General features: G+C 37.7%; 1 protein-coding gene across 2 annotated transcripts in view; it reads right to left on the reverse strand.

Annotated features, from left to right (window-relative positions):
- The window catches only part of LOC122813688 (zinc-binding protein A33-like), a 132783-nt gene that overhangs the window by 60638 nt on the left and 44645 nt on the right, over positions 1-27500 (reverse strand). For both annotated transcript variants that reach the window (XM_044086144.1, XM_044086143.1), the window contains exons 4-5: positions 2609-2631; positions 2375-2499 (exon numbers count right to left, since the gene is read on the reverse strand). In XM_044086144.1, coding sequence (XP_043942079.1) covers positions 2375-2499; positions 2609-2631 — 148 coding nt within the window. The remainder of the gene's footprint in view (positions 1-2374; positions 2500-2608; positions 2632-27500) is intronic.

Below are 27500 nucleotides of genomic sequence, written 5' to 3' on the forward strand. Positions count from 1 at the left end.
AAAACCCAATGGTCGTGCCCAGTGGGTACGCTAGTAACCTTGACCATTGGGCTAGACTTAGCTATTGGCGGCACTCTAACATGATGCGTTTTACTTCCACTTGGTATAACTATCAACACTGCATTAGAATACGGGCACGGGGTTTTAAATAACATTTGTTCGAGGGATGGGGACTCAATATTCGGCTACGTGCATTTGTGTTTGCTTCTTATTTTTGTGTTCACAAGAACTGTCTTGCATGCTTTGCATATGTTTCAGTATCCATGGACACTGACAGGTGTGATTACTATTGCAGGCAGGCTGTAATATTCAGCATTTTAGGTTGCACGTAAACAGCCGAAATGTACATGCCTCCGTGCGGTGCTTCGACACACCCCATGCACTCATGCACGTTTCCTATGCACGTGGATGTGGTGGCAGTGCGCCTTCATTAATATGCATATGGCACTACTGCACCATCTGCACGCCGTATGGTCAGCGCAAGCCTAACGCCGGCCTTGTGCCGAGCTTCATGAATCCATGTGCTTGTTTATTTGACATATTTTAGTAATGTAATGATGTTTATTAGAATGTATTAGTTTTATCACATAGTAGTTTTTTAACTACTTTACTTAAGAGTCAGTGTACATAATTAGAATCAGGTCTGGTTGTGCCGGTAATACCATTTTATGATTGGCATTTTGTTTGTTACTTATTTATATTTAATTTAACTATTATTCTTTCTAATAATAATGGGTTTGATTTCTGGAGCAGTGTTGTTTTTATTAGGAGTTATATGTGTAAATTTTGTGTTTGTAATGTTAAGAATTACCTTTTACTTGTAGTATATGGGAAGTGCAGTCTGTACTACAATATTTGTTTTTCATTTTCTAAATTAAACAAACTGTAGACTTGGTTTTAGAAGCGGCTTTAGGTAGGCAATTTTTTTTTTAATTTTGGCCTCTGTTTTTTTGTGCATGCACTGTGAAAGGCATTTTTTAATTACAGTTAATGGGAAATGGGGTTAATGTTTAAGTTTATTTTCCAAATTTTATTTAACATTTTTAAAATTAACTAATATTGCATTTTGGATTTATGAAATTGTATTAACTGGGCTAGACAACTTTGTGAGACTTCAGTGTCACTTTTTTATTTATACCATGTGCAAATTTTAGTGTCATTAAGAGTAATAACAGCTATATCAAGTTTATAGGACATTTCAATAGTTTTGATGACATGCCAAGGGTGTACATAAACCAAAAAATTATCTACATGGTGCAGAAGATGTGCACTTTTATAACAAAGCTTATATGGAGTCCACTGTTGTGAGTATCAATAATGCACACACAAACACAAACACACACGGCAGTACTATAAGAAAAATATGATGAGTATAAAAGCACACAGCTAGGGATGGTAGGAGGGAATTTAATGTTACTGAACTGTCTCATTGAAAAGAAGGTATGGGAGAAAAGTAGTCAGACAAAGGAAAGAAATGTCTGTCACCAGTCTGGTTACCAAATGACTTTGTAAATAAAAAAAAACTGAAATTATCTCTAACTAAATCAGGTAAGGGCTATTCAAACCACAACATTAAGATTAAGGAACTACCAGACTTGAATTTATGGTCAGTTATCTGTTTAATATAATTCTAAGATATAAAACTCTGTGTGTGTGTGTGTGTGTGTGTGTGTGTGTGTGTGTGTGTGTGTGTGTGTGTGTGTGTGTGTGTGTGTGTGTGTGTGTGTGTGTGTGTGTGTGTGTGTGTGTGTGTGTGTGTGTGTGTGTGTGTGTGTGTGTGTGTGTGTGTGTGGGTGGCACAATACACATGACCAATGAGACATGGCTGTGCATTTTCGTTCAGTAACTTATTAACTAACTTATTGCATCCTGCCTGTGGGCACATACTAGAACAAAATGCAACTAAACACTTGATTTGAATGAGACAATGAAGTTATGTTACATATACTGCAATAGGCAGATTATATATTCCCAGTGATAGCCCAGTAAATTCCTAAGTGACTGCTGTCAAATACAGAGACATCCATCTGATAATGCAGCCACTTACTGGTAATTCGACAGACTGTTGCAATGAAAACTATTATAACATTCTAAGAGGTTTATGGTAATTGGCTTTGAAAACATAAAACAAATCTTTAAAAAACATTATTCTGACTTCATGACAGAGCACAACATTAAAAAAGTAAATCTTACACGGTACAAAAAGATGGCTGTATCTTACATGCAAAATGTCTCTAAAACATTGTAAGTGCAAATTATCATTATCAGGCAAACAGCTTAAAATAAAAGAATGACAGTGGAAAAGACTAAAGAAAAGCTGGTGCATTTCAATAATTCTAATGAAGCCTACTTTTACAGAAATGCTTGTACTTACCAGGATTAAGGATGGATTTCATCTCCTTCCATAAGATGTACTGTATGGGGCCTTTGTACACACCTAGACTTAAATCATGGACCACAACACTTTGACTATTATCCATTTCCTGTTGCTTTTTGAGTCTGTTGAAAAATCGAAAGAACAATACAGCTGAGGTACTGACAACTGCATCTGTATACTCCAATAGTTGTAATTATATTAAGAACCAGGTACCAAAGTCACTTTACTTACCCATATGTGAAGGACTTGATGTCCTGTATTTAAAAAACAAAGACAATTAAAACAAACTAAATTATGCTGTAAGTAATTTATTGTGGCATTTACCCTCATTAATAATACAGTTTGTGAGATACCTTTTCTACTCAAATTAGTTATCTATCTTGCTACTTCAGTGCTGTCATCTTTAGTAAATCATCATCAATACATCCCCTTGTATTGTCATTTCTTATTGGTGAGCACATAGTATTGTTGTGATAACAATTAATTAGGACAGAGTAATAACACCCATATATGGTGTGACTCTCAGGAGGATGAGGAAATACTGTGTGACCATGTTCAGAAAAACCTTTATAGCTACTAAGAGTGAATCTCGTTTGCACTCTGTATGGCAAAACTGAAGCTGCTTGCTAAAAGCATATATAAATATCAATTTCAGTTCTGTTTGATAATTTCTAGATCAGAAGCAAGTAAATCACTACTTGTATTACATTCTTTTCTTAACTTTATTTTAAGATAAATGGAAATGCGAATTTCTGCATTTTTAGTGTTAGATATACATTTTCTACAAAATCTTTCTATTAGATATTAAAATTCTAGACTCTATTACTTATGATAGATCAAATCTGAAAATTGTCGATAACCAGTTTCATTATTTTCTTCTAGTTCAAAATATGCAGTACTCCATATCATTGCTAATACCTATAAAAATCATGCCTTCAGTTTTTCTAATGCAACTGTTTTAAATAACGGTTCATTTAACAAATAAATGGAACATTATAGGAAGGGTGAAATTAACCTGTTTTCACTTTACAAAGGTTATTGCATGTGACAGAGTAAAGAAAAATAATAAATTTGATGCATAGTTGTGACCAGCTTTCCGCTTTGATTTTTTTTTTTTTGAATGGTTAATCATGTTTCTATGTGGGTAGTATATGTCATACCTATTATTTGAAAATATAAGTAACATTGTTATTCATAATGTATTATTTTTTTATCAATTCAGATATGAATGCAGATTTTAGAACAAATGGTTCTATTTTAACCTTTAAAATACATTTCACTTAAACATTACTCTTTGTAAGATAAATCTGCAACTTGAAATTTAAGGACAATTTGATCATCAACTGAATTCATGCTGTTTTTTCATCTGTTTTATAATAACTCAGCATAAAACAGTCTGTTTCAGGAAACATACCTCTAAAACAATGGACAGCTTTGAGAAAAAGTTAGATTGTTCTTATAGCAGTGGCAAACAACTCTAAAATACTGTCATTGCTATTAAAATCACAGATAAACCAATTAAATTAGATTTTGTCACACCCCACTGTGATCCTGAATGCAGATGCTGTTTTGCAGATTTTTTTCTAAACAATTAAAAAACATATCACCGTCTTAATAACAAATATGTTTCATGTTTTAGACAAATAGAATTCATGATGTCAGTCATAGGTAAATTAAAATGTCGCATGACCATGATAATATTCTAGTTCAGCAATTGAACATGAGTCTTTCTAGTCAGGTTGATACGAAAATATATTGAGTAGTTGGCATAACCTTATTAAAAAACTTTCATAAATGATGGACCATTTTGACTTATTTAATTCCTACAGAAACTGATTTAAAAAACACCTTTTAGTATTTTTTCTAGTACTCACAAATCCTGGTCCCATGTCGATTTTTTAAGTATGATTCAGTATACCACCGATGCAGGTATATATTCCTGAAACTTCTCCAACCACTCATCTAAAATTTTATTGGAATATACTGGCAAGATTTAAGATGCAAATTACTTGGATAGGCTAGATCTCCCTCGTTTGTTAAGTTCAGAAGTTCAAAATTATAGACAAAAAAGATAGCTATATTTTATGTGACATGAAAGAATGTAGCATTGAAGCAGACATAAGATGAGCAGTCTTTAAACATAAATATTATGGGAATTTTATTGAGTTATCTTTTCTAAAGAAAAAGATACATGCTCAATAATTTTTAATAAAGCTTGTATCATTCAAGAAGACTATGAAGATAAATCAAGGAAAATAGATGATCTTCAAACAATTCATGCTGACTTCTATCTACTGTATGATGAGCAACTTAACTGGCTGCATACTAAATGTCCCTTTATCTCTGAAGTATGGGCATCAGTAACTTCAACATATTAAGTTAAATAATGAAAGATGAACAAGTCTCAAACTTTATTTCAAATGTATGCACACAGGGATGGGTTTATCCTAAAGACTGGAATAGTTTACTTACTTCTATCAATCTATTTCATAATTTATGCAGTGATGAAAATTTAATTTCATATGATACATTATAAGAAAGCAAGCATGAGTAAACTAGAAAGAATACAGCAGAAATATACCAAGGACATTCATGGCTGAGAACATTTAAGTTATTATAAAGAGTAAAATATCTCAACTTGTACACTGTCTTATATAGATATTTAAGAGGAGGCCTTATTCAGGTATGCAAGACATTTAGAGACAGCTACCTCTGGGAATGTTTGAGTTTATCAAAAAGTAGTAGAGAATCATCATTTAGCAGATTTTATAGGAATGAGAAGTGTACTATTTGGGTCTCTGAAAGAGCAGCTGATGCAAGGAATAGACTACCAAATTACATTAAAGCAAGCACTAGTTTAGATATTTTAAGAACAGCCTGGACACTTGTTATGGGAACAATTGTTTTGGTATATTAACAGGCTGGAAGAGCATTAATGCCTGTGCTTGAAATATTTGCATGTATGTATGTATCATAAACATCTCTACATTACCCCTTAATGAATAAAAGTAGATGATTGCCCTTATCTCAAATATACTGCTTGAGAAACAATTTGATCTTGTCCTCATCCCTTATAAAACATCAACAGGACATTCCCCATCTCTGTAAATCATGTCATATTTTAAGATGCATGTTTGTTTTTGTTATATTTTGTTTTTTTTTTTTCAACCAGACCTTCTTCTGATGAGGAATTACAAAATGCATGATTTGTCGATCATTTGGGGTATCTTAATTTTTGCTTGGTAATGCATGGCAAGCTGACTATTCTTCAAGAAATGACAGTATAACTAAAGAATTTAACTTATGTTTGCAATGTACAAAGACTCAAACCATTAAGTCAAAAGAAAATAACTGAGCATATGCTAGCTTTCTTGTCAGCTAAAATTCAGGGCAAAATCTACATGTAAAGGTGACACTCAGGGTATCATAATCCAAATCGATTATATTGTTATTTCTTTTTATTGTTTCAGTGCCTTATCACAAACTAACAAGACACAAATATAAGGTAAATGCAACAAAGAAATATTTGGTGGATCACAAAATTAATAAGATACTCTACTCCATCCATGCTTACAAGTTGCAGCTGACTTTTCTACTGACACCATGAACAGCTGTCACCATTAATTGAGTTCTCTAGATGTGGGAGGAAGGGAGTAGAAGTAGATCATCAGGCCTTTCTTCTGTGGAAGGCACACTCTCCTCTAAATAAATCATCAGTTTGCCTACTGCATGTCTTTGGAATGTGGGAAGAAACCCAGAGCACCTGCAGAAAAACTATGCAAACACAGGGAGAATATGTAGACTCCTTCTGACCCTTCATACCTCAGCTTTCAGTGCTGTCAAGGTTCACCCTATTTCCTGCTTCTATGTGATTCCTCCTTTCTATTACACAACAGCAAGAAATAAAAAAAGAAAGCTCTCCTTATTGATGAATAACTGAAGTCAAATAAGGGCTGTAAACTAACTATAATACTTTTTATGGATGTACTGTGGCACCTGAATTATTTAGGTCCTCTGAAACAAAAATTTCTGATTTGGTATTTTATGGGATTGGTTTGTAAACCTAGCCACAACAGGACAGAAACTGAAGCTAGAACCAGATCATGGTCACATGAGGCCCTATGCAGGGTAATGGACAACCCCCTTCCTTGCAACCCATTCCAGGTATCCCATTACTTGGCTATCTCCTCTCAGTTACCACAAACACTGTTCAAACCTGTCAAGGTGCATTCTATTTTCTTCTTTTCTTTTCTTTTACAATGATTACAGAGATTTGGATTTAATTTAAAGCTTTTATTTCAAATTTTATCGCATAAACACTGGTGGCCATTTGCTAAACAAAACATAACAGTCTCACACTGAAAACAGATTTAGCATGAGCAACAGTATTCTTCTCTTTCCTTGAAACTCACATTCACTGAAAATGCATGTGCCAGTGGTGAATTAAGTGTTCCTTGAGAACCAGTCTATTTTTAAACCACAGGACCCCTGCGCATATTTTATACGACTATGCATAAATGCATGCATTCTATGATTCACCTTCCTGATTATTTTAAATTATATTTGTTTAATACAGCAACATTAATCAGAGTGCATTTTAAATTTGTAATTTTGAATATTTTTCCCGTAAACAGTGAAACAGAATATATGAACCAGTAATAACAAATTACCCATTTCATCACAATTCAACAATAAAAAGACACTCAAACTGCTATCATTATAATCCCACCAATAGCTGTATTTAACAATTATATCCACTTTCTCATCAACAGTGTACATATCACATGTCTGATTGTGATAAAAATGGCCATGGTAAAGTACTCTAATGTGTTTTGCACAAATGCACACTAGTCCTTCAAAGACAGATTAATCACTTTTTAACTTTATCAGCTCACTAGGCTTAGTCATTTATATACCCAGACATTGCCCAAACCCAAAAATTAGAGTTTCATTTTTGACTGCATCCTTCTCAGGTGTTTGTTTAAAAATAATAATAATAATAATAATAACAATAATAATAATAATAATAATAATAATAATAATAATAATAAGCAAAGGCACATATTTCATTGTTTCAGACAAATGCACAATAGCCAAAGTATTTCAGCTTAGCTCATACACACACACACACACACACACACACACACACACACACACACACACACACACACACACACACACACACACACACACACACACACACCAGCCCTGCAAAGCCAGATCAAAGACAGTTTAAAAATGACCAGATGAGACCATAAGGTACTTCACTACACAGAGACCCCACACCGCAGTTATAGTCATTTTGTTGACTGTGTGCACCCCTTATTGTTATGAAGAAATAAATTGCTTGTACTTTATTGGTAACTTTGGATGAACTAAGTGAAATGGTATAAATATCACTAACATCTTACTAAAAGATCCAGCCGTGTATAGCATAGTTTAAATAGAAGAATTTTTATAACAGCATATGAAAGATTAACACCTATATAAATCAATATGCACAATTTCTCCAGAAAAAAGTTATCTGAATAATGCCATGTTAAAGATAACTGTTACAAATGTAGAGGTTGCCGCTGGCAAACAACTTTGCATTTCTGTGCTTCATTTGCAAATGCAGTGCCTACTGCCCTTGAAGAATAAATTGTCAGTGTTGCATCACAAAATGGTGTGCTGGTGATATTGCATAACATTTCCTGAACTAGATCACCTACGAGATAGGAAATGTCTGGCAAACAATGACAACAGGTTCACAGTTACTAGGCATGTAGTCCTGGAGATCATTAAGGAGCCTAGCATAAAGTCCCAATTGCTCCAAAACATTGGTTAAATGACTTGCTCAAAGTCAAACTGGAGCTAAATGAGGGTGAAAGATTCACAATCTGCACCGTTACCACAGGAAGCAGCTCACTAACAAGTTGGAGATTTGAAAGTTTGTACTAACTGCCAGACTAACAGATTTTTAAATACATGCAGAAATCCTTTACATTCTGATCTTGTAGAGTAAACTGTACCACAATAATAGGGAACAATGACTATATAAGGGATGCTGAAGATTAGGTGGTTCTGATCATCACTCTGAATAATGCACCTATCACCTGCAAAATGTTAACAATTTTGAATTGCTAAAGAATGCAAAGAAGGTACTGGAAAAATATTACTAAAATGCAACATGTTTAGACAACATTACAAAATCCAGGCCTATTAATGAATTAATTCATTCTTTAGTGCAATGAATAAAGGAAAACAATTACAGACAATATAAATGCTGCAGCAGTACTTTTCTTCAACAACCCCAGTCATCATCATCATCATCATCATCAAGCCCTGTTTCCTATTTTTTACATGGGGACGAGGTGTCTGGTCTATTCAATTCCACTCTTCTGCCTTCTTTGACACTCATGTCTGGCTGTCTCAGGTCTCCTCTCACACAGTCCATCCACCTCTTTGCTGGATGCCCTTGATTCCTCTTGCTCTCTGTCTCTCCCAAATGTTCATCAGGTTGTCTTCTGCTTTTCTGCACATGTGCCCAAACCACTGTAAACTGTTCTATTCAACCTCTGGAGCTATTTTGGCTTCTGCTCTTGTTTTCATTTCTTTGTCAGCCCCATAATGCGCATCCTACCACCCATCTCAGACACTTAATCTCCATCACCTCTAGCTTTCTTAATTGCTCTGGCTTTACTGCCCAAGTTCCTGTACCATACAGTAGTACTGGTCACACCACTGTTTTGTATACCTTACTTTTCAGATTCTTTGGCATTTTTCTGTCACATACTACACCTGAAATGCTTTGCTAATTGACTGCACCCCTTCTGATTCTAGCTTTGATCTCCTCATTCAGACTTCCCTTCTCCTCAACCACCCCTCCCAGATACTTGAAGCTGTTAACCTGTTCCACCATTTTCCCTTAAATCTAGGTTAACAGAACAATAGGGTTTGTATGAACATATATTTTGTGATCAAGAAAAACTGTAAAACTCTAATGACTGACCATAATCTTGATTTTTTTATCTAAGAAAACAAGTAAAACAAGTTGTTCTGGTAGCTGGTTTATGGCTGTTGCTGGATTTGACTCTGTGCATGCCACATAACTAAGTGGGACATTACACACACAGACACATGTACACACACACACACACACACACACACACACACACACACACACACACACACACACACACACACACACACATTTTGCACATTCAGCAAGTTCAACCAGCTACAATAAAAATGTTGCATGGAAACCTTTCTGTTCAGTAACCAGCTGCTGAAAAATAAAACATTGGGAAACAGAAACACACACACACACACACACACACACACACACACACACACACACACACACACACACACACACACACACACCTTTCTGTTCAGTAAATTCAGCTCAACCCAACCCACAGTTCAGTATATTTGGAACCAAGCTCATCCAGTTACTGGAGCCTGAAAATTTTGGAAAACCTTTTCTGTTCAATAAATTCAACCTCAATCACATACAGAGTATATTTATTCATTTATTTCATTTAGCATTTGTTTTCTGAGCATCTGACTTGGATGACAAGCATAGCCCTTTTCAGCAGTGGCCCAGAGAGAAAAGCTCCACATAGAAGAAAAGACAATTACAAATTACATAAAATAATAGTGTAAGACACATAGAAAAAGATATATAAACATATTACACATGTACATTGGTTACGCTATGTTGTGCAGATTCTATATAAGCTATTTTCTATTAATATAGTAAGGGGAAAAATAAAGAGAAATGTGAAAGTAGGAAGAAGTAGCAAGGGTCGAAGGAAGGTAGGTTGAAATTTTGTTAGCATGTTTAGTAGGAAGAAGCAGACAAGAATTATAAATAGATTTAGAATATAAACATAGGTTCATAGGTATATACTAGGCTAACTACTACCAGGGCCTTTAAAAGCCTAGCTGTGCAACTCAACCCAAGTCTGTCCCTTTGTAACATGTGTGTCATAATTGCAATGGGATGTTTGTTAAGAGGGGTATGCTAGTTAGGTTGCTAAAAAGTTATGAAGTGAAATGTTAGTTAGGAAATGTTTACTGTCACCCTCTTTCTATAAGAGACATGGTGGCCAGCCCGGGGATAAATTTATGATTACCTATCCAGTGTTAGCTAGGTAATGTCTACTGTCAGCCTCTGTCTATAAGACACATGGTAGCCAGCCCAGGGATGAATTTAGGGTTGAATTTATGATTCCCATCCAAATGTTAGAGGGAGATATGCTGTAGTTTATCTATCAGTCCTGTGCATGGCATGGGAAAAGCCATGTTTGGTTTAGATGGACTACAATCTCTCTTATGTTGCAGAAGGTAAGGGACACATTGTCGCATTTTTGATTAAGAAGTATCTATTTTGGTATATGCCAAAGGTCGTTGCCATCCAAATGGATTGTCAAAGCATCAGGTACCCTGTTGAAAGTGAGCAAATTTTCAATTAATGGCAACAACTGAAGCAATGCTAGACTGTCCACTTGTCAGGCTTGAGGCCAAGATTCATTCCATTAGCTCTGATAGAAGCTCTGTAAGGTGCTCTGTAAATGAATGATTGGTCAATAACCTGCAGCAGGCATGGACCTAAAGGAATCATGCAACATTTTAAATCATCTAATGTAACTTAGAAATGCATCTGATTTCCATCTATCTGTGCACTTTATCAGCTCCATCTAATGCCGATCCCTGGCTAAATCAAATGGTCACCTTATTCTAAAGGAGTGAAATGCATAGCCCATTTGGACAATGCCTTGGCAATCTGAGGCAGTTCTCAGCATTGTGTTGATATTTGAGGGTAGCAGAGGTTGACTATTAGGTTGCTGGCATACCGTCTCTTGAGGTGAGACTTCACCTGATAATTTTTGTATTGCTATAGTTTAGTGAACTGTCTGGACAAGAAGCCAAGGTTTTCAGTTTCCATAAGGAAATTTGACAGCTATCTCCAATTTGATCTGTTTTTGATTTTCTTAACCAAATTAATACATATAAAATTGTTACCACTACAACAGACCAACAAAGAGACCGTAGAAGTTCACTAATTTCGAAGGACCATTGTAAAGCCATGTAAATAGAATTGGCCATGATACCAGGAAATGGAAGTCCTTAACTGATTTTATTACCCACCTCTTATTACCAGTGGCAGCAACTGACCCCCCCTATAGGCTTCTTAGAATCTCTGCAGTTGGCATTCATGGGACTTCATCTTTTCCATAATCTATTGATAACCCAGTACTGAGCTAAACTGGGTAAGCCCAAGCATCGTGCTAACGAACCTAAAGCAGCAATTTGGACATGTGAGGAGCCAGCAAAACACCAAACAAAATGGCTCAAAATAAACTAAATAAAATCCATTTCAATATAAGCTTGTAGCAGTCATGGAATGTAGGTTTAATGAATCCACACAAGTTGAAAATATCTAAAGTACTTTTCAACTCACTAGTTAATACCAAGTCCCAACAGTTGTTTAACACTGTTTTTACAGAAAGGGCATCTTGGTTGTATGGAAGAACCATTGCTCAGGGAGCACTTAATGTGCACCTATGTAAAATGAAAGGAATCATGTTATCCAGTGACTATCACCTGTCTTTAGTCAGTAGGTTCATATAAATTTTGCTAGAGCAGAAGTGTAAGCTTTCTTGGTGTTTACAACCCCAAGTCATCCAATAAAGTCAACATCATTCTTTTTCAAGGATGCACATTTGCAGAGGGACTGTTGTGGGAAGGTGTTGAGCCTCTGCAGCCAGGAGTTGAAACCTGGAAATCCGGAGATGGTATAAGCTTCTGAATAGTGGGTATGTGATTAACAGAGAATGTGCAATTGATTTACAAACTGAGTAATACTAGCAGTCTCAAAATGAACTGAACTCTGTATGATTGGGAGGATGTATTTAGAAGGGTTTGAATAGCAACTTCATTATCCAAATGAAACATAAGTGTTTTGTACTTAAAATGCCCCTGCCAAATGTACACTACCACCCGAGCTGGGAGAATCTCTAAGAATGTTATGTCTTTCCTGACTGACTCTGGCAAAGAAGATGGGCAACCTACTAAAAACCATTTACTCCCAAAGTAGTTGTCCATTCCTGTACTAGCTACAATATCAGTGAAAGGCTGAAGGGAGTCTGAAGTAACCCAGTCATTTTGTCAAAGCGTTACCCCATTGAATTGGTGCAGAAATATTTTCCACAACCATAAATCATCTTTTACTCTTTTAGGGTTACAAACCTAATGATGTTTCTTTTGCCCTCCTTTTAAGAGGTTATTCAAAGACCTTATGCATGTTCTACCCTGGGGTAACTCTGAAGGCAAATTTGAGGGAACCCATGAGTGACATGATCTGGCTTACTCTGGTCTTTGAGTCATCCAAAAAAGATGGCTAACCTCAAGCAATCTATCTTGTTTCTGTGCAGATTAAATGACTGATTAACAGCATCAGTTTCTAAATCTAGGAATTTACTGCAGTGGGTAGGACCATCTTGTCCTTAGCCAGTGGGACCCTGAGGTAATCACATAACTCAATGAATGTGTTCCTTCTCATCCTGGCACTAGGCTCACCTTCCCCAGTGATGAGGAGGTCATTGAGGTAATGGATGGCTGCTTGACTGGTAGTCCTTTGCCACCAACATCAGTGTAAGGCTGTGCTAAATGTGCTAAATGATTCAAAAATAGCACAGGCAGTGGCACATCCCATTGACATGACACTGACACAATAAATCTTTTCTTGGAATGGCAATCCCAGCCTTGGTCAGTCCTCCTCATGAAAGACAACAATCAAAAGGCTGATTTGATATCACGTTAACCCAGCTAAGGTACATTGACCTAATAATTTCTGCAGCATCTTCAAAGTAGCATACCCTTCCCCTGTATCATCTTTCACAATAAAATCATTAATTAATAACCCAACTGGGAAGGAAAGATGATGAATTAGGCAAATATTTGCCATCTTTGGAACTAGTCTAATGGGTGATGTCAGTAATTAGTTCCAGGTTAAAACCAAAAATGGACAGATCATCCCTCCCACCTGTATTTCCTCATTAATGATACTTAATATTATGCTGTCCTTCCAAAAAGTATACTTCAAGTTCTTGACCAACCTGTTACTAAAGGGGGCTTTAGATTTCAACAAAAAACACTGGCCAAACCCATGGATTAACATCATTGCTGTCTTGTGATCTGGGTAGCACCAGTACTTTAATGGGGGAGTGCATTGTTATGCTGCTGCTGACTAGTAAGGAAGGAGATCCTCTGTTGCCACAAAATGAACATCTCCTCCAAGAAGGTCCTGCCTGTTTCCTTGGAGAAAACTTGTCATTACTGTGTTCTCTTGAAGATGGCCTGGCTAAACTCAATTTTTGCCAGCAATTAAAGTTTGCGTGGGATTTACCACACTGTGAGCATGTATGAAAGAAATGACAAGCTTACCACAAACATTTCCCACTGTTGAATGCTCACAATGTTTTTGTGTTCTTATAATTTGGATTGGTACTCAGGTTACTTGAAGAAGGTCTATCCAGAATGGTACTCATGTATGTATTGGTGAGCAGTTGATTGCACCTTAGAGCTTTGTTAGCTGCCTTTAATTTCTTTAAACTCCGAGGGTAACCTAACCATGCCATCCCTCCATGACCATAATAAGTTTCCTTAATTGTCATCAGGTGTGAAATCAGAGGCAAGCACAATTGGAGGGCCATTTTTCAAGAAGGACAGCCATGCATATTAAGAAACCTACTTCCTTTGAATCCCAGTTTTTCTGGGCCTGCTTAATGTCTGATAATTTTCTTAGTGCAGCCAATGCTGCCATTAAATGCTTGGAGCCTGACATTTTGCCTTCTGTCAACCTCTGTATGCCATCAGCATTCACCAAGTCAAATACATTTGTGTACTCCCTTAACGATTTTATCCATGCTTGCCCTTGGAATGTTGGCGATTATGTATAACCCAGGAGCATTGCAATTCAACACAGAAGGGTAAGATGTATTGGCCACTGCTGGCAATGATAACAACATAATCGGAATATAGCACCTGCCTCAGAATTACCAATTGGAGTGGCTATTGATTCATTGACATATGACCCCTTCACTAGACTGACCTGGTTTAGATAAGGAAGGAATGCTCATGTGTTAGAGAGTAACACAATCCCACTTCCCTTGGACCAACTGGGGAGCAAAACCCTTTTTCTAAAACCAAATCAAATAATACCTCCCTCCCCACTGCTGGCATCTAGAAGAGAGTACAGAAATTTTTGCAGATGCCCTTCTTGTATCTGAATATTTTTAACTCCTCCCCCACCCTCCTCACCAATGGGGGCCTTCATTACATGGTTTCGCTGAAGCAGATAATGAAGGAGCAATCTTTGATTAGAAGGTATCTAGTTTGGTGCAATTTGTCTTCTCTTGGACCTTGATGGAATTGGGCTACCATCAGATACTAATTCATAAAAAAGGTGTTCCACATCAATTGTTATTCTCACTCATTGAAACTTGTATGACTGTAGAGTTATCAAACCCACAAAAGAGAAACAAAAATCAGTGGTGAAGTAAATGCACCTGCATCAACAGCTTGGACAATGCACATATAACACGCTGAGCTCACTAATGGAATGAAATAAGACATAGCATGATAGCATGATATCATCATCTGGTAGTACCCATAAACCCCATTACAGCTGTTTCTATATCAAAAAATTAAAGAAAATGGGTAAAATACAGTTAATGACAAATGAACTGAAAAATCTGATTTCTATACTGTTCTTATAATATCATTATATGAATTTAATGGATGAAGAAAAACTCAAAGCAGTTAAGGGTGAACTTTGGTGGGGGGGTGGAGGAAGACCACAATCCAGGTCCTGAGTAGCGTTTATAATCAGTTTGTTAGCTCAGAGGTCTTACAGAGCAATGCCCATATATATATATATATATATATATATATATATATATATATATATATATATATATATATATATATATATGTATACACACACACACACACACACACACACACACACACACATGTATATCTGTATATATATATATATATATATATATATATATATATATATTTATATATATATATATATATATATATATATATATATATATATATATATATATATTTCCAGCAGTAGCACCATTATTAACCAATGATGCCTTATACAATCTTTCTCTCTCTCTCTCTCTCTCTATATATATATATATATATATATGTATATATATATATATATATATATATATATATATATATATATAGGTCAATTTCAACAATTGGCTAAGCTTCTGGTGTCATTCAAAGGGGATACAGTGTCTGTCAGCCTGGGACGACATGCTCGACAAAGCGCTTTGCTTCACAAGAGACGGCTTGCACCTGTCACCCCTAGCCTTTCAAATACTGGCCAAGGCTCTTGCTGCCCCCATAGTGCCTTTTTTAGGCAAGGCTCAAAAGTCAATCCCACCTCCGTAAACAGCACAGTTAACAAAAAAATGAGGGTTATGCTACTTAACGCCAGGAGTTTAAATCTCAAAATGCATGTGCTCGAAGCACTCATCAGTATGGAGAACGTCGACATCTGTGCAGTAACTGAAAGCTGGTTCAAGGCTCCAGAGAGCACCCCAGCATTACCGGGCTACAACTCATACCACACGTTTCGGCAACAGAACACGGACCGAAACACAAAAGGAGGGGGTGTGTCCATATTCATCAAGGATACCTACACCTCCAGGTTAGTGGCGCAGCATGATACTTCTGAGATCATCCATGTGCAACTAACATCGGGCAAATCTGCAATGCAAATTGTGGCCTGCTACAGAGCACCCTCCATGACCCAGGACCACCACTCCACCTTTCTGGAGACACTGGAAAGCATGAAGGTCCTACCGAACATCCTGATATTGGGCGATTTCAATTACCTACCATTCACTGGAAAAACTAATCGAGTACAAATTTCCAGGCCCAGCGCTTCCTGGAATTCATCAACTCAAATGCCCTGGATCAGCTGGTAAACTCCCCTACCAGAGGTGAAAACATATTGAACCTGGTCATCACCAACATGGGCGACAGGTGTTCCACACCGGAGGTCAACCCGTCACTGGTTATATCAGACCATAAACTAATCACTCTGGATGTCCACACCCCACCACCACCCCCAACTAAGGAAACCACAGTAAAAAACTTTTCTAAAGCAAACTTCACCTTACTTAAGACAGAGGTGGTAAGTTTCACAGCCCCCCCACTAAAGGATAACGCTGCTCAAGATGCAGAAACCTTTACAAATACACTCTATGAGCACCTACAAGGATGCATGGATTGTGCCATCCCTAGCAAAACCAAGACTCACTCCTCTAAGAGAAGGAAACCAATTTGGTGGACCCCTGTAATAAACAGGCTATACAATAGAAGGAGGAAACTAGTTCAGAAAAAAAGCAAATCCCAAGAAGGAAAGACATCCCTGATCAGTATCAGTAAGAAACAAAGGTCCCTCATGAAATCATCCAAGGCTAACTTCGAAAGAAAAATAGCCAAGGATTCAAAAAAATAACCACAAAGCCTTCTTTAGCTATGTTAAGAATCTAAGTGGCAACTCACAGATATACCCTGAACTAGTGCAAGATGCCACAAAATATACTTAACCTACTGATATTGCCAACATCCTAGCAGATAGATTCAGTGCAAACCTCACCCCCCTCTCACCTCAAAAAGGGCCCACAACAATACCGGAAAAGTGTAGTGTCCCAAAAATCACAGACACACAGGTGAAAACAGCCCTTTCAAAAGCCATAAACACAGCATCAATGGGACCAGATGGTGTCCCAGGCTGCGTCATGCATGAACTACAGAATGAACTAACCCCCCACCTAAAGACACTGTTCAGCCTCAGCCTCTCCACAGGCTATGTGCCCATAGAATGGTGCATGGCAATGGTTATTCCTCTCCACAAAGGAGGGGCCACAACTGACCCTGGTAACTATCCCCCCATAAGCATGACTAGTCTGGTCTGCAAGGCTATGGAGCGCATCATCATGGAACTCATTAACAAAGACTATTTAAGGAGATTACTAACTTGGTTAACTATTCATTCTGATGAAGTCTAAGGATGAAAATGCAAGTTCTTGTTGTGTTGCATTAAATAAATCTTTTTGGTTCACTGACCTGAAGAGGCATTTTGTTTGCTGGTTCTGCAAGTGCTTTAGTTTGTAGTGATTTTGGTACTGTTTCCAAGCACTTTTCCTTCTCAGTTGTGTTCAAAGACATTGGGAACCTCCAAACACTTGACCCGACCCAGTTTGGCTTTGATAAGGACAGATCATGCCTACTAAACTTGGTTGACTTCTTTGAGACAGTCACCAAGGCCGTAGACGAGGGAAAGGTGGTTCACACAGCCTACCTTGACCTCGCCAAGGCTTTTGACACCATTCCCCACTCGGGTATTACAGAAAAACTCACCAGTCTGAACATAAACCCCTACGTCATGAGATGGGTTGCCAACTGGCTTACAGACAGAACTCACACGGTAAGAATAGCGGGCTCCAGATCCGACTCTAAACCAGTCACAAGTGGTGTCCAGCAAGGCTTGGTCCTGGGACCCCTACTGTTCACCATATACTTCTCAGTAGTACAGGCAAACACAGAAGGACTGTGGCTAACTAAGTTCGCTAATGACTGCAAACTGGGAGCCATAATTGACTCTCTGGCTGACACGGACAACTTCCAAAAGGGCCTTACTGAGACAGACACCTGGTGTCAAAGTCATGGCCTCAAGCTAAATGCCAAAAAATGCATAGTCATCCCATTTGGGAAAAACAAACAAAACACCCACAAATTACCACATAGGTGGCAGCCCCCTTAATACAGAAGAGGTAATAAGAGATCTGGGGACCCAGGTAGATAGTAATCTCTCCTTTGACAATCATATTGCCAAAGTAGTTAGGAAATCCTTTTATGTGGCCCATCTAATTACTAAAGGGTTTGTATCTAGAAATAAAGAGGTTATAGTGCCCCTCTACTCATCACTCATTAGACCCATCATAGAGTACAATGCCTCATTTGGGATGTACCTCACAAGACACTTCCAACAGCTGGAAAGACCACAAAAGTACCTCACCAAGAGGATTACTGGCCTCAAACATATGTCCTATGCAGCCCGACTGAAAAAACTCCGGCTGTACTCAGTGGCATATCGCTTACTCAGAGGTGATCTCTGCTTGACTTACAAAGCCATGTCCAACTCAGAATTGATGGACATGCTCCACCTAAAGAAATCCAAGTCACTGTGAGCCACACGCTCTAGTGAGCTAAACCTCGCCACAGCAATAAATATAACATGCTGGAGGGATAGATTCCTGTCACAGAGACTCCCCATGCTTTGGAACAAAATTCCGAATTACATCAGACAGAGCCCCTCACTAACACTCTTCAAGAGAAAGCTTGACGAGTGGATGGGTAACAGAAAATGCACCCCTGGGATCACTTCATTGGCTCTGCTTGAAAGAGGATCAGTTAATTAATCAATGGGGTGGCGAAAGCCGACACACTCTGGCTAGGCTTATAAATGCCCTCGGGCAGATAGCCTAGTACCTACCTGAACTTCTATTTACGAAAACCCAAAATACCGACAACCACAAGGCCGAGATGAAAACCGTGAAACATGGAATTGTGAATCTGGTAAATATTCACAGGGCAAGTAAATACTTGCCCAAAACAACAGGAAACAAAAGTGCACCACCTAAAACCCACTTAGCCCCAACACCCCTCGATGTGGGGGAACACCCCCCAACTATATATACAAACTCTGAGATTGCACTACAGTGGAGAAATGGCATAATCCCCTCATTGGCAAGTATTTACTTGCTTTGTGAATACTTACTGGATTTGTGATTCCATTTTTTCATGACTTTCATCTCGGTATTTGGTCATTGGTATTTCAGGTTTTCGGTAAATAGAAGTAGATATATATATATATATATATATATATATATATATATATATATATATATATATATATATATATATGTGTGTGTGTGTGTGTGTGTGTGTGTGTATATATATATATCTTTTTTTTTAAGTTAAGATTGTTGAGATCAACAAACCTCAGTTTACTTAAGCCACGTTATAATTTTATGATAAAACATGTAATACTTCAGACTGAACTTAAAATAGCTCAAATTATAATACCAGCAAAGGGAGGTTGAGGGGGGTGCCAGAAGACAGGTAAAATTAACTACCTAGGTTGGAATTTAAATAATTACGATAGAACAGAAATTTGTAAAATAAATTTAGTGTTAAGTGTGACCTTGATTTAAAATAAAATACTACCATAATTAAAAGAAGCAGGGCTGAAGAGAGAGAAAAAGCGAGAGAGGCTAAATACATAATACAACATATGTATTCTACATTACAATTTAATTCTCCTTTTTTCTTTAAAGCCAAAACAACACCTACATTCAATAATGAATACCTCCAGCTGAAAAGGAAAACTCAGTAACTCATAATCCCTGATACTGGTGCCAAGTGCTGAAGAGTGTACTACAGGATAAAGAAAAGCTGAGCTATGCTGAGAGCACACCTACCTCTGCTGACAGGAATTATGAGCTTCACTGAGTATGATAATGCTAAGATTACCAACAAAATGTAATCTTTAACAGAACAACTAACCTTTTTTTTAATAAATTATATCCAAAATAACTACCTATAGAGGCAGTGGAACCACATCAACATGACAGACCTAACAAAGTGGTATCGCTGCTTTATGAATCCAGAATATAGCCAAAAACTATATAACTATCATATATATATATATATATATATATATATATGTGTGTGTGTGTGTGTGTGTGTGTGTGTGTGTATGTGTGTGTGTGTGTGTGTGTGTGTGTATATATATATATATATATATATATATATATATATATATATATATATATATATATATGCCTTTTATTATTATTATCTATGTACAAACACTCCTTTGATGCTTTAACCATTTAATGAAGTTAAAATAATTGTCTAACCTATGGGAAGCAGACATGACAGAAGATGAAGGTGAAAAGCAGAGCATGTCTTCTGACCAATGGTGTCCATTGATTACATTTAAACAAATATATCAAACAGATACTGTTGATCCACATATAAATAAATGTATTAATATATGACAAAAAGGAATTACTCATGATCCTGTTCAGCAGAAATACCATAGAAACCCATGTATAGGAGTAATGCTGCAAGAAAATAACAATATACATAAATTAGCCTATAAACAGTACTGCTAATGCTAACAACACAGAATGAAGCCAGCACCAGCCTGCACTCAGAACAATGAAAGACTCCTCAGATTGCTGATTGTTAAATATCAAAGATAATGCCTTCTTTATATTTACAAAGGAAATCCAAGATGGTCGCTGGCGATCAGCTTGACTGACATTGCAGGAGACTGCTGTTAAACCCTTGCAGCCAAGACTAGGGGTAAAAAAATGAGATGGAGACTGAGTGGAAACCGATCACCTGAGGGAACTGCTACCATGTGATACTGAGGATAACTAAGCAAGTACACCCCCTTCCCCTGTTATCTCAGTCCAGCAGATGCTCTATTTTTTGGAATGTTAGCCAAAACTGATGATGCATATAATGGAATTGGAAGTAATAGAGTTTGGAATATGGCATCCTTAAGGATGAGAGACAGGAACTAAGCATGATAACCATGCCATCCTTGAGGATGAGAGGAAGTGATTAAGATGTATCCTTCAGGAGGGGCCTAGTACTGAAAAACATGATTTTGGATTTGGAAAAATGCAGTAACAGACCACTGTTATATAGCCATGACCAAAGAATAAAGGAAAAGTTTCAGGACCAATCTCTAAAGAACTGTCAACTGAAAAACATTAGGTTCTATCAGAGAATATACAATTCTGATTAACCAGGTGTGACTGGAGAGAGATACCGTAAGAATCACAGCAAACCCCTGAGGTCTGCATCCTCCAACCACCAACTATCCAAAAACAGAAAATTTCCATCAGAGTTATAGGCCTTTTTGATGTCAAGAAACATGGCTCAGTAGACTTCCCTTTATCAAGGGAAGATAAATAGAATTTGTCATACAAAGAAAGTGATGTAGTGCATTTGTTTAATGTCTGATGATGTTTCTGGGTTAGTTGGAAACGAAAGTGCTCACATTGGTTTAATTAAAGTACCGTTTGTGGCTTGCAGCAGCATTTTATTTTACTTGATGTGGAAATTCATAATAAGAGCCTTGCACACCATCATGCCTCTGATCCCAGAGACCAAGAGAAATAGTTATACCTCACATATGCATTTGTAGCTGAACAGGCATCTAAGAGATTCACCCTCTCACAGCATCTGAGTGTTTAGAAGGAGTAATCAGTAACGTATGTTCTGGGTTACTGATTTGTTAGAAGTTAGCAAACACTGTAGGCCATGTATGAAGCAAAAGTGAAATGTATAGCTGCCAATATCCAGTAAACTAGAGGCACTCAGTTCCAATGTTTGGCACATGCCTAATGGAGAATGGACAGCAAAATGGATAGTACAGTCGGTCAGTGCAACAGCACTTAGACTTATAAGTACCCTTGGTAAACTGCAGTACGTGGCATCTAGTAAGTACCATTGGTAATCTTCAGTACGTCGCATCTAGTAAGTACCATTGATAATCTGCACTACACAGCATCTAGTAAGTACCATTGGTAATCTGCAGTACATGGCATCTAGTAAGTACCATTGGTAATCTGCAGTACATCTAGTAAGTACCATTGGTAATCTGCAGTATGTGGCATCTAGTAAGTACTGTTTGTAATCTGCACTACGTGGCATCTAGTAGTTTGGGGATTGTGGATGGTATGTACCTAAGTAAATGAAATTCATGTACTCAAAAGTATTCAATTCATACATTTGGAATTGCTGCTGATACAAAGTTATCATAATTAAAATCTGTTTAGATGTACAATTTAATGTGGCACTCCTTCTATGACATGTTTGATGAGAATTCGCTCAGTCTATATCTCACTTATGTTATATTTCTAGTACATTATATATAGTTTTATAATAGTATTTAATTTTTCTGTATTTCATTCTTAATGATATCATTTAAAAAGATTATTTGCTAGATTGCCATCTAATGATAATCTACAAGAAAAGGAATACGTGTGTCATCATAAGTAGACATCACCATGCATAATTAAGTACTTATATGTGTACAAGACAAGAGACAGAGACAGAGATGTAGATATGAAGAACTACATTGTTCACAACAGACCAACCAGTTATATACAACTATATACCTCTGTGATATGAGTATACTTACCTAAGCTACATTACACTATTGTGATATGAGTATGCCTAACTAGGCTATGTAACACTGCTGTGATACAAGCATACCTACCTTATCCACATACCACTGTTGTGATATGAGTAAATTGAACAAAGCTGCAATATAAGTCAATCAAACCAAGCTCCCTTACAGTGCGGTAATATGAGTATACCTAAGAAGCTATGTAATATTGCTATGATATGAGTATACTAAACAAGGTTATGTAACACTGTTGCAATAGTATACCTAACCAAATTACAACACTGCTGTAATATGAATAAACCCACTTAAGCTACACTGAAATGTGCTATATTTTTCCATAGGGAGTGATTCATAAAACTGTTTCAGTCTCTAGGCATAATGGCTGATGGGGGGGGGTCATTATCATAACACAATAATGGGCAACCTAGTCCTTAACAGCATCAGTGTGTAAAGGTGGGACAAGTTGGATTTCAGTAGAAGAATCTCATCAAAATCATGGTAAAGAGAGAAGGCAAATTAAGTTGTTCTAGCAAGCTTCTCTCACCATAGGGAACTCCACTTCTGATAGGGTTTTTTCCATGCAATAGAGTTATTTATTTATTTATTTAGACTATGGTTTAGATGGGGCAAGGTCTATAGCACAGACAGATACAATGTCATTGGACTGTTTACAGTTATATACTTGCTGCCCACTGGGAACAGCCTGTGCTCGTATGTTTTTTTTTTTTTGTATGGTTCACATTTAGGTAGGGGGGATTAGTCCATGTTTTTGACACCAGCTATTTGCCTGGGAAATGCCATTTTGGAAGATCTTGGAGTCCTCTTGGGAGTTTATGATGGCACCAAGTTTAAAGTCATCTGCAGACTTAGTCAGCCCTAAAACATTATTATTTGCTTTGACTTCAGAGAAATAAATGCCAAAGAGGAGTGGCCCAGGGGCTGAACCCTGCAGTAAGCCACTAGTGGAAGGTGTTTTGGAAGAGGTAGAGCTCTGTCTTGATTTCATAGGTTTCCTTCTTGAGTCCATTTGCTATTTGTATTACATGCCTGAATGTGGGATAGTGTTGAAGACTTCTGTAATGTCTAGATAAGTGGTGAGTAGAGTACTGATCTGCCCTCATCTATTGCTTCAATAACCAGAAGTTGACTAGGATATGTAGGCAGGATCTGCTCTGAATGAATCTGAAATGGCTTAGGTCAAGAGATGATGTATTGCCTAGGTCCTTTTTTATTAATTCCATAATGATCCTTTCCATAGGAGGTTGGACAAGTTATGGGTCTGCAGTTATCAAGGTCTGTTGAAGCCCCACCTTTGTGCAAGGGGATGCCTGTTGCTGTCCTCCATTCATGTAGCATGAATCCCATCTGAATGATATTGAATAGCCTTTGTAGGAGGTCTGACAAGTATTGTTTCAGACTAACCAGTAGGCCACATGGAAGCAGTGTTCTTGGCCTTGGATAGTACCTTGGGGACTTGTTTTTTGGGAGATTTGAGGGGAAAATACAGATGTGGGTATGTGATCTAGGAATATAGGAGGAAACCGGGGTGAGGTTGAAGTTACATTTATCTGCTAATAGACTGGCTATATCCTCTGGGTCTGAGTATCTCATATAATTTAATATTCATTCTGTGCAGTGTTATACGTTGTTTCTGAGAGTTTTAACAAAGTTAAAGAAGGCTTTGTTGTTTATCCTTTACTTGAGTGACTATTTTTTCTCATATCTGACTTTGGCTCACTTGACCAGGGTTCTAAGTTCCCTGCTGAGTTTAGCAAGACTATTTTTAGCATCTTGAGAGCTGTTTTTGAGTACAATCAGTTTTTTTTTCTTCTATTACAAATCCTGTTCATATTTGGGTTCCACCATAGGAGGTTATTCTTAAATTTGGCATTGTATTTACTTTGAAGGGGACAGATGCATCTATGCAACTTTGTGCACAGAATTTGGTGGTAAATTATTCTGCACAAATAATGGGGATATCAGGTGGGAAGGGGATTTTAAATTTAGTCAAGTCATTGCTCAGATTTAATAGATTAGTCTTAGCATATTCTCTAAAGATGCTTCAGTCTTATAGTAAATGTGACTGACTCTTAGACTGATTTGAACAGGGAGGAAGTTAAAATTGTTATTGGGAGCAAGATTTTATTGCACCTGGCTAAAGTGTGGAGTAACTGTTCCAGAAAGTTTGTATTGATGAAGTCCAAATACTTCTAGCCATACACGTTAGAAGATGTATCTGTCCCTCTCCAAGTTAATTGAAACACAGTTGAAGTCTCCTAGGAGACTGGTGTTTGGCTTAATGCAGACAGACTCCATTCTAGTTAGGTGGGAGGTATAGGCTGAGGGAACATAGAGGGGTTTATTGTTAACTATGATATGATAAAACAGTTTGTTGATTGCAAGTTGCTTGTGGAGGAGTTCCAGGTCATTATCTTGTCTTGTCTGGTGGTAATTTTTTTTTTAAGAATATGGAGTCACCATCATTTTTCACACCCTTGAAAAATACAGTGGTAGGCACTGAAACCCTGCACTGCACTGATGTTGCACTAGGTCTGCATGATGATGTCAATATAAATCTTTAGAGGATACAGAGTGTTGGTAGGGAGTGGACTTTTTTGTTTAGGCTCCTAACATTAAGCAACAATACCTTTATATTATCCAGTTTCTGTTTTGTTATGTTGGAAGCTTAAGGGAAAATTCCACCTTCTCCTACTGTTTAACTCAACTATTAGGTTGCTTTACTCCCTATAGTACGATTCCTGTACTGTGTAGGTACCCCAAACCAGCTTGTAATTTATAAACATTCATTTCCTCATTTTGGTATCAAGTAAGAGAAAGTCCACCCACTTTTTTAAAGCTTAACTTCTCACATAAGTTACAGAGGAATTTTTCTACACTTGCATGCCATACACAGACACAGAGAAATTTATAGTCAGGAGCTCAGCCTGCTGTAAACAAGACAGAGAGGTGTGAAACTGTTTTCCTTTGTCTTTATTCCAGAGAAAGAGAGAGAGAGAGAAAGAGAAATGACACTGTTTCACAGCTGCTTCTAATGTAGCCACACCTTTCATAAAGAGAACAATATGATCAGTCAATGGTTCTAAGGCAGTTGTCAACTCTTTTGACAAATTAACATAAGCACCATCACCGTATTGAAATGCTAAGCTTTAAACTTTAAATGTTTCTTGTTTATACTACTTTACATTTTAAGATGACTTGACTGTAGTATTAAAGATGTCTAGAGAAGTCAGAAAATGTTTTCTCTTGTAATTCTTGTAAAGTATCAGCAGATTTACCAAAGTGCAGGAAGAGTGGCCTGTCAATTAATCTTGGACTACAAAAAAGATACTTTGAACAAAGGCCTGCAATTTAGCAACTGTTTTGGTTGCAGCTGTATAATTCCTTAGTATACTGTAAAACAAGCCCTGAGACACACACAAATGAGGGCCACTCAAGAAATAAAAGAAGCAGTCCTTTTACAGGCTGTATATAAGATGACAGCAACTGACACTAATCTCATTATATGTCAATAGCATGGGAATACACCACTCCTTAGCATGGAGAACATAGATATCTGTGCAGTAACAGAAACCTGGTTCAAGGCTCCCGAGAGCACCCCAGCACTACCAGGTTATACCTCATACCATGCTTTTTGGCTGCAAAACTTGGACTGAACCACAAAAGGAGGGGGAGTATCAATATTCGTCAAAGATACCCACACCTCCAGGTTGGTGGCACAGCACGAAGCATCAGAGACTATCCATGTGCAACTAACAGTGGGTAAAACTGTCTTCCAGTTTATAGCCTGCTACAGACCACCCTCCCAAACCCAGGAATCCCACTCGGCCTTCCTGAGAACACTGGAAAATATAAAGGTCTCTCCAAACACCATTATATTGGGCGACGTCAACTACCCAAACATAGACTGGGTGCATTACTCTAGCTCCAACACCCTAGCCCAAAGGTTCCTAGAATTTATAAACTCAAATGCTATGGAACAACTTGTTACCACTCCCACAAGAGGGGAAAACATACTGGTCCTGATCATCACCAACGTGGGGACTCTATGCTCCAGACCAGAAGTGTATCCCTCACTGGTAAGATCAGACCATAAACTAATCTCACTGGATATTCACATCCCGACCCCACCCCCTACCCAGAAAACCACAGTGAAAAACTTCTCTAAAGCAAATTTCACACTCCTCAAAACCGAGGTGGAATCCTTCAAAGCCCCCGGGCCTGTGGAAAATATGGCCCAGACCACAGAATCCTTTATAAATGCATTCTATGAACACCTTCAGGAATGCATGGATCATGCAATCCCAAATAAAACCAAGACCCAATCTTCCAAAGGCAGACATCCTGTCTGGTGGACCCCAGCCATAAACAAACTACACAATAGAAGGAGGAAGCTACTACATGACAGAGCAAAATCCCAAAAAGGGAAGGCATCTCTGATCAGTATTAGCAAAAAACTACGGGCACTCATAAAATTGTCTAAGGCCAGCTTCGAGAGAAAAATTTCACAGGACACTAAGGATAATCACAAGGCTTTCTTTAGTTATGTTAGGAACCTGGGTGCGAATTCCCATATATGCTCAAAATTAGTCCAAAATGACAAAAAAATACACCGAACCCACAGACATTGCCAACATCCTAGCTGACAGGTTCAGTGCAAACTCCCCCCCCTCCCCACCAAAAGGGCAGATATCTATCCCAGCAGAGTGCTGCCCCCCTGACATCTCAGATGCTCAGGTAAGAGCTGCCCTCTCCAAAGCAAAAAACACAGCATCAATGGGACCAGACGGTGTCCCAAGC

Source organism: Protopterus annectens, chromosome 10.part0 (genome assembly GCF_019279795.1).
Source record: "Protopterus annectens isolate FY-2018-M chromosome 10.part0, PAN1.0, whole genome shotgun sequence".
Lineage (NCBI taxonomy): Eukaryota > Metazoa > Chordata > Ceratodontiformes > Protopteridae > Protopterus > Protopterus annectens.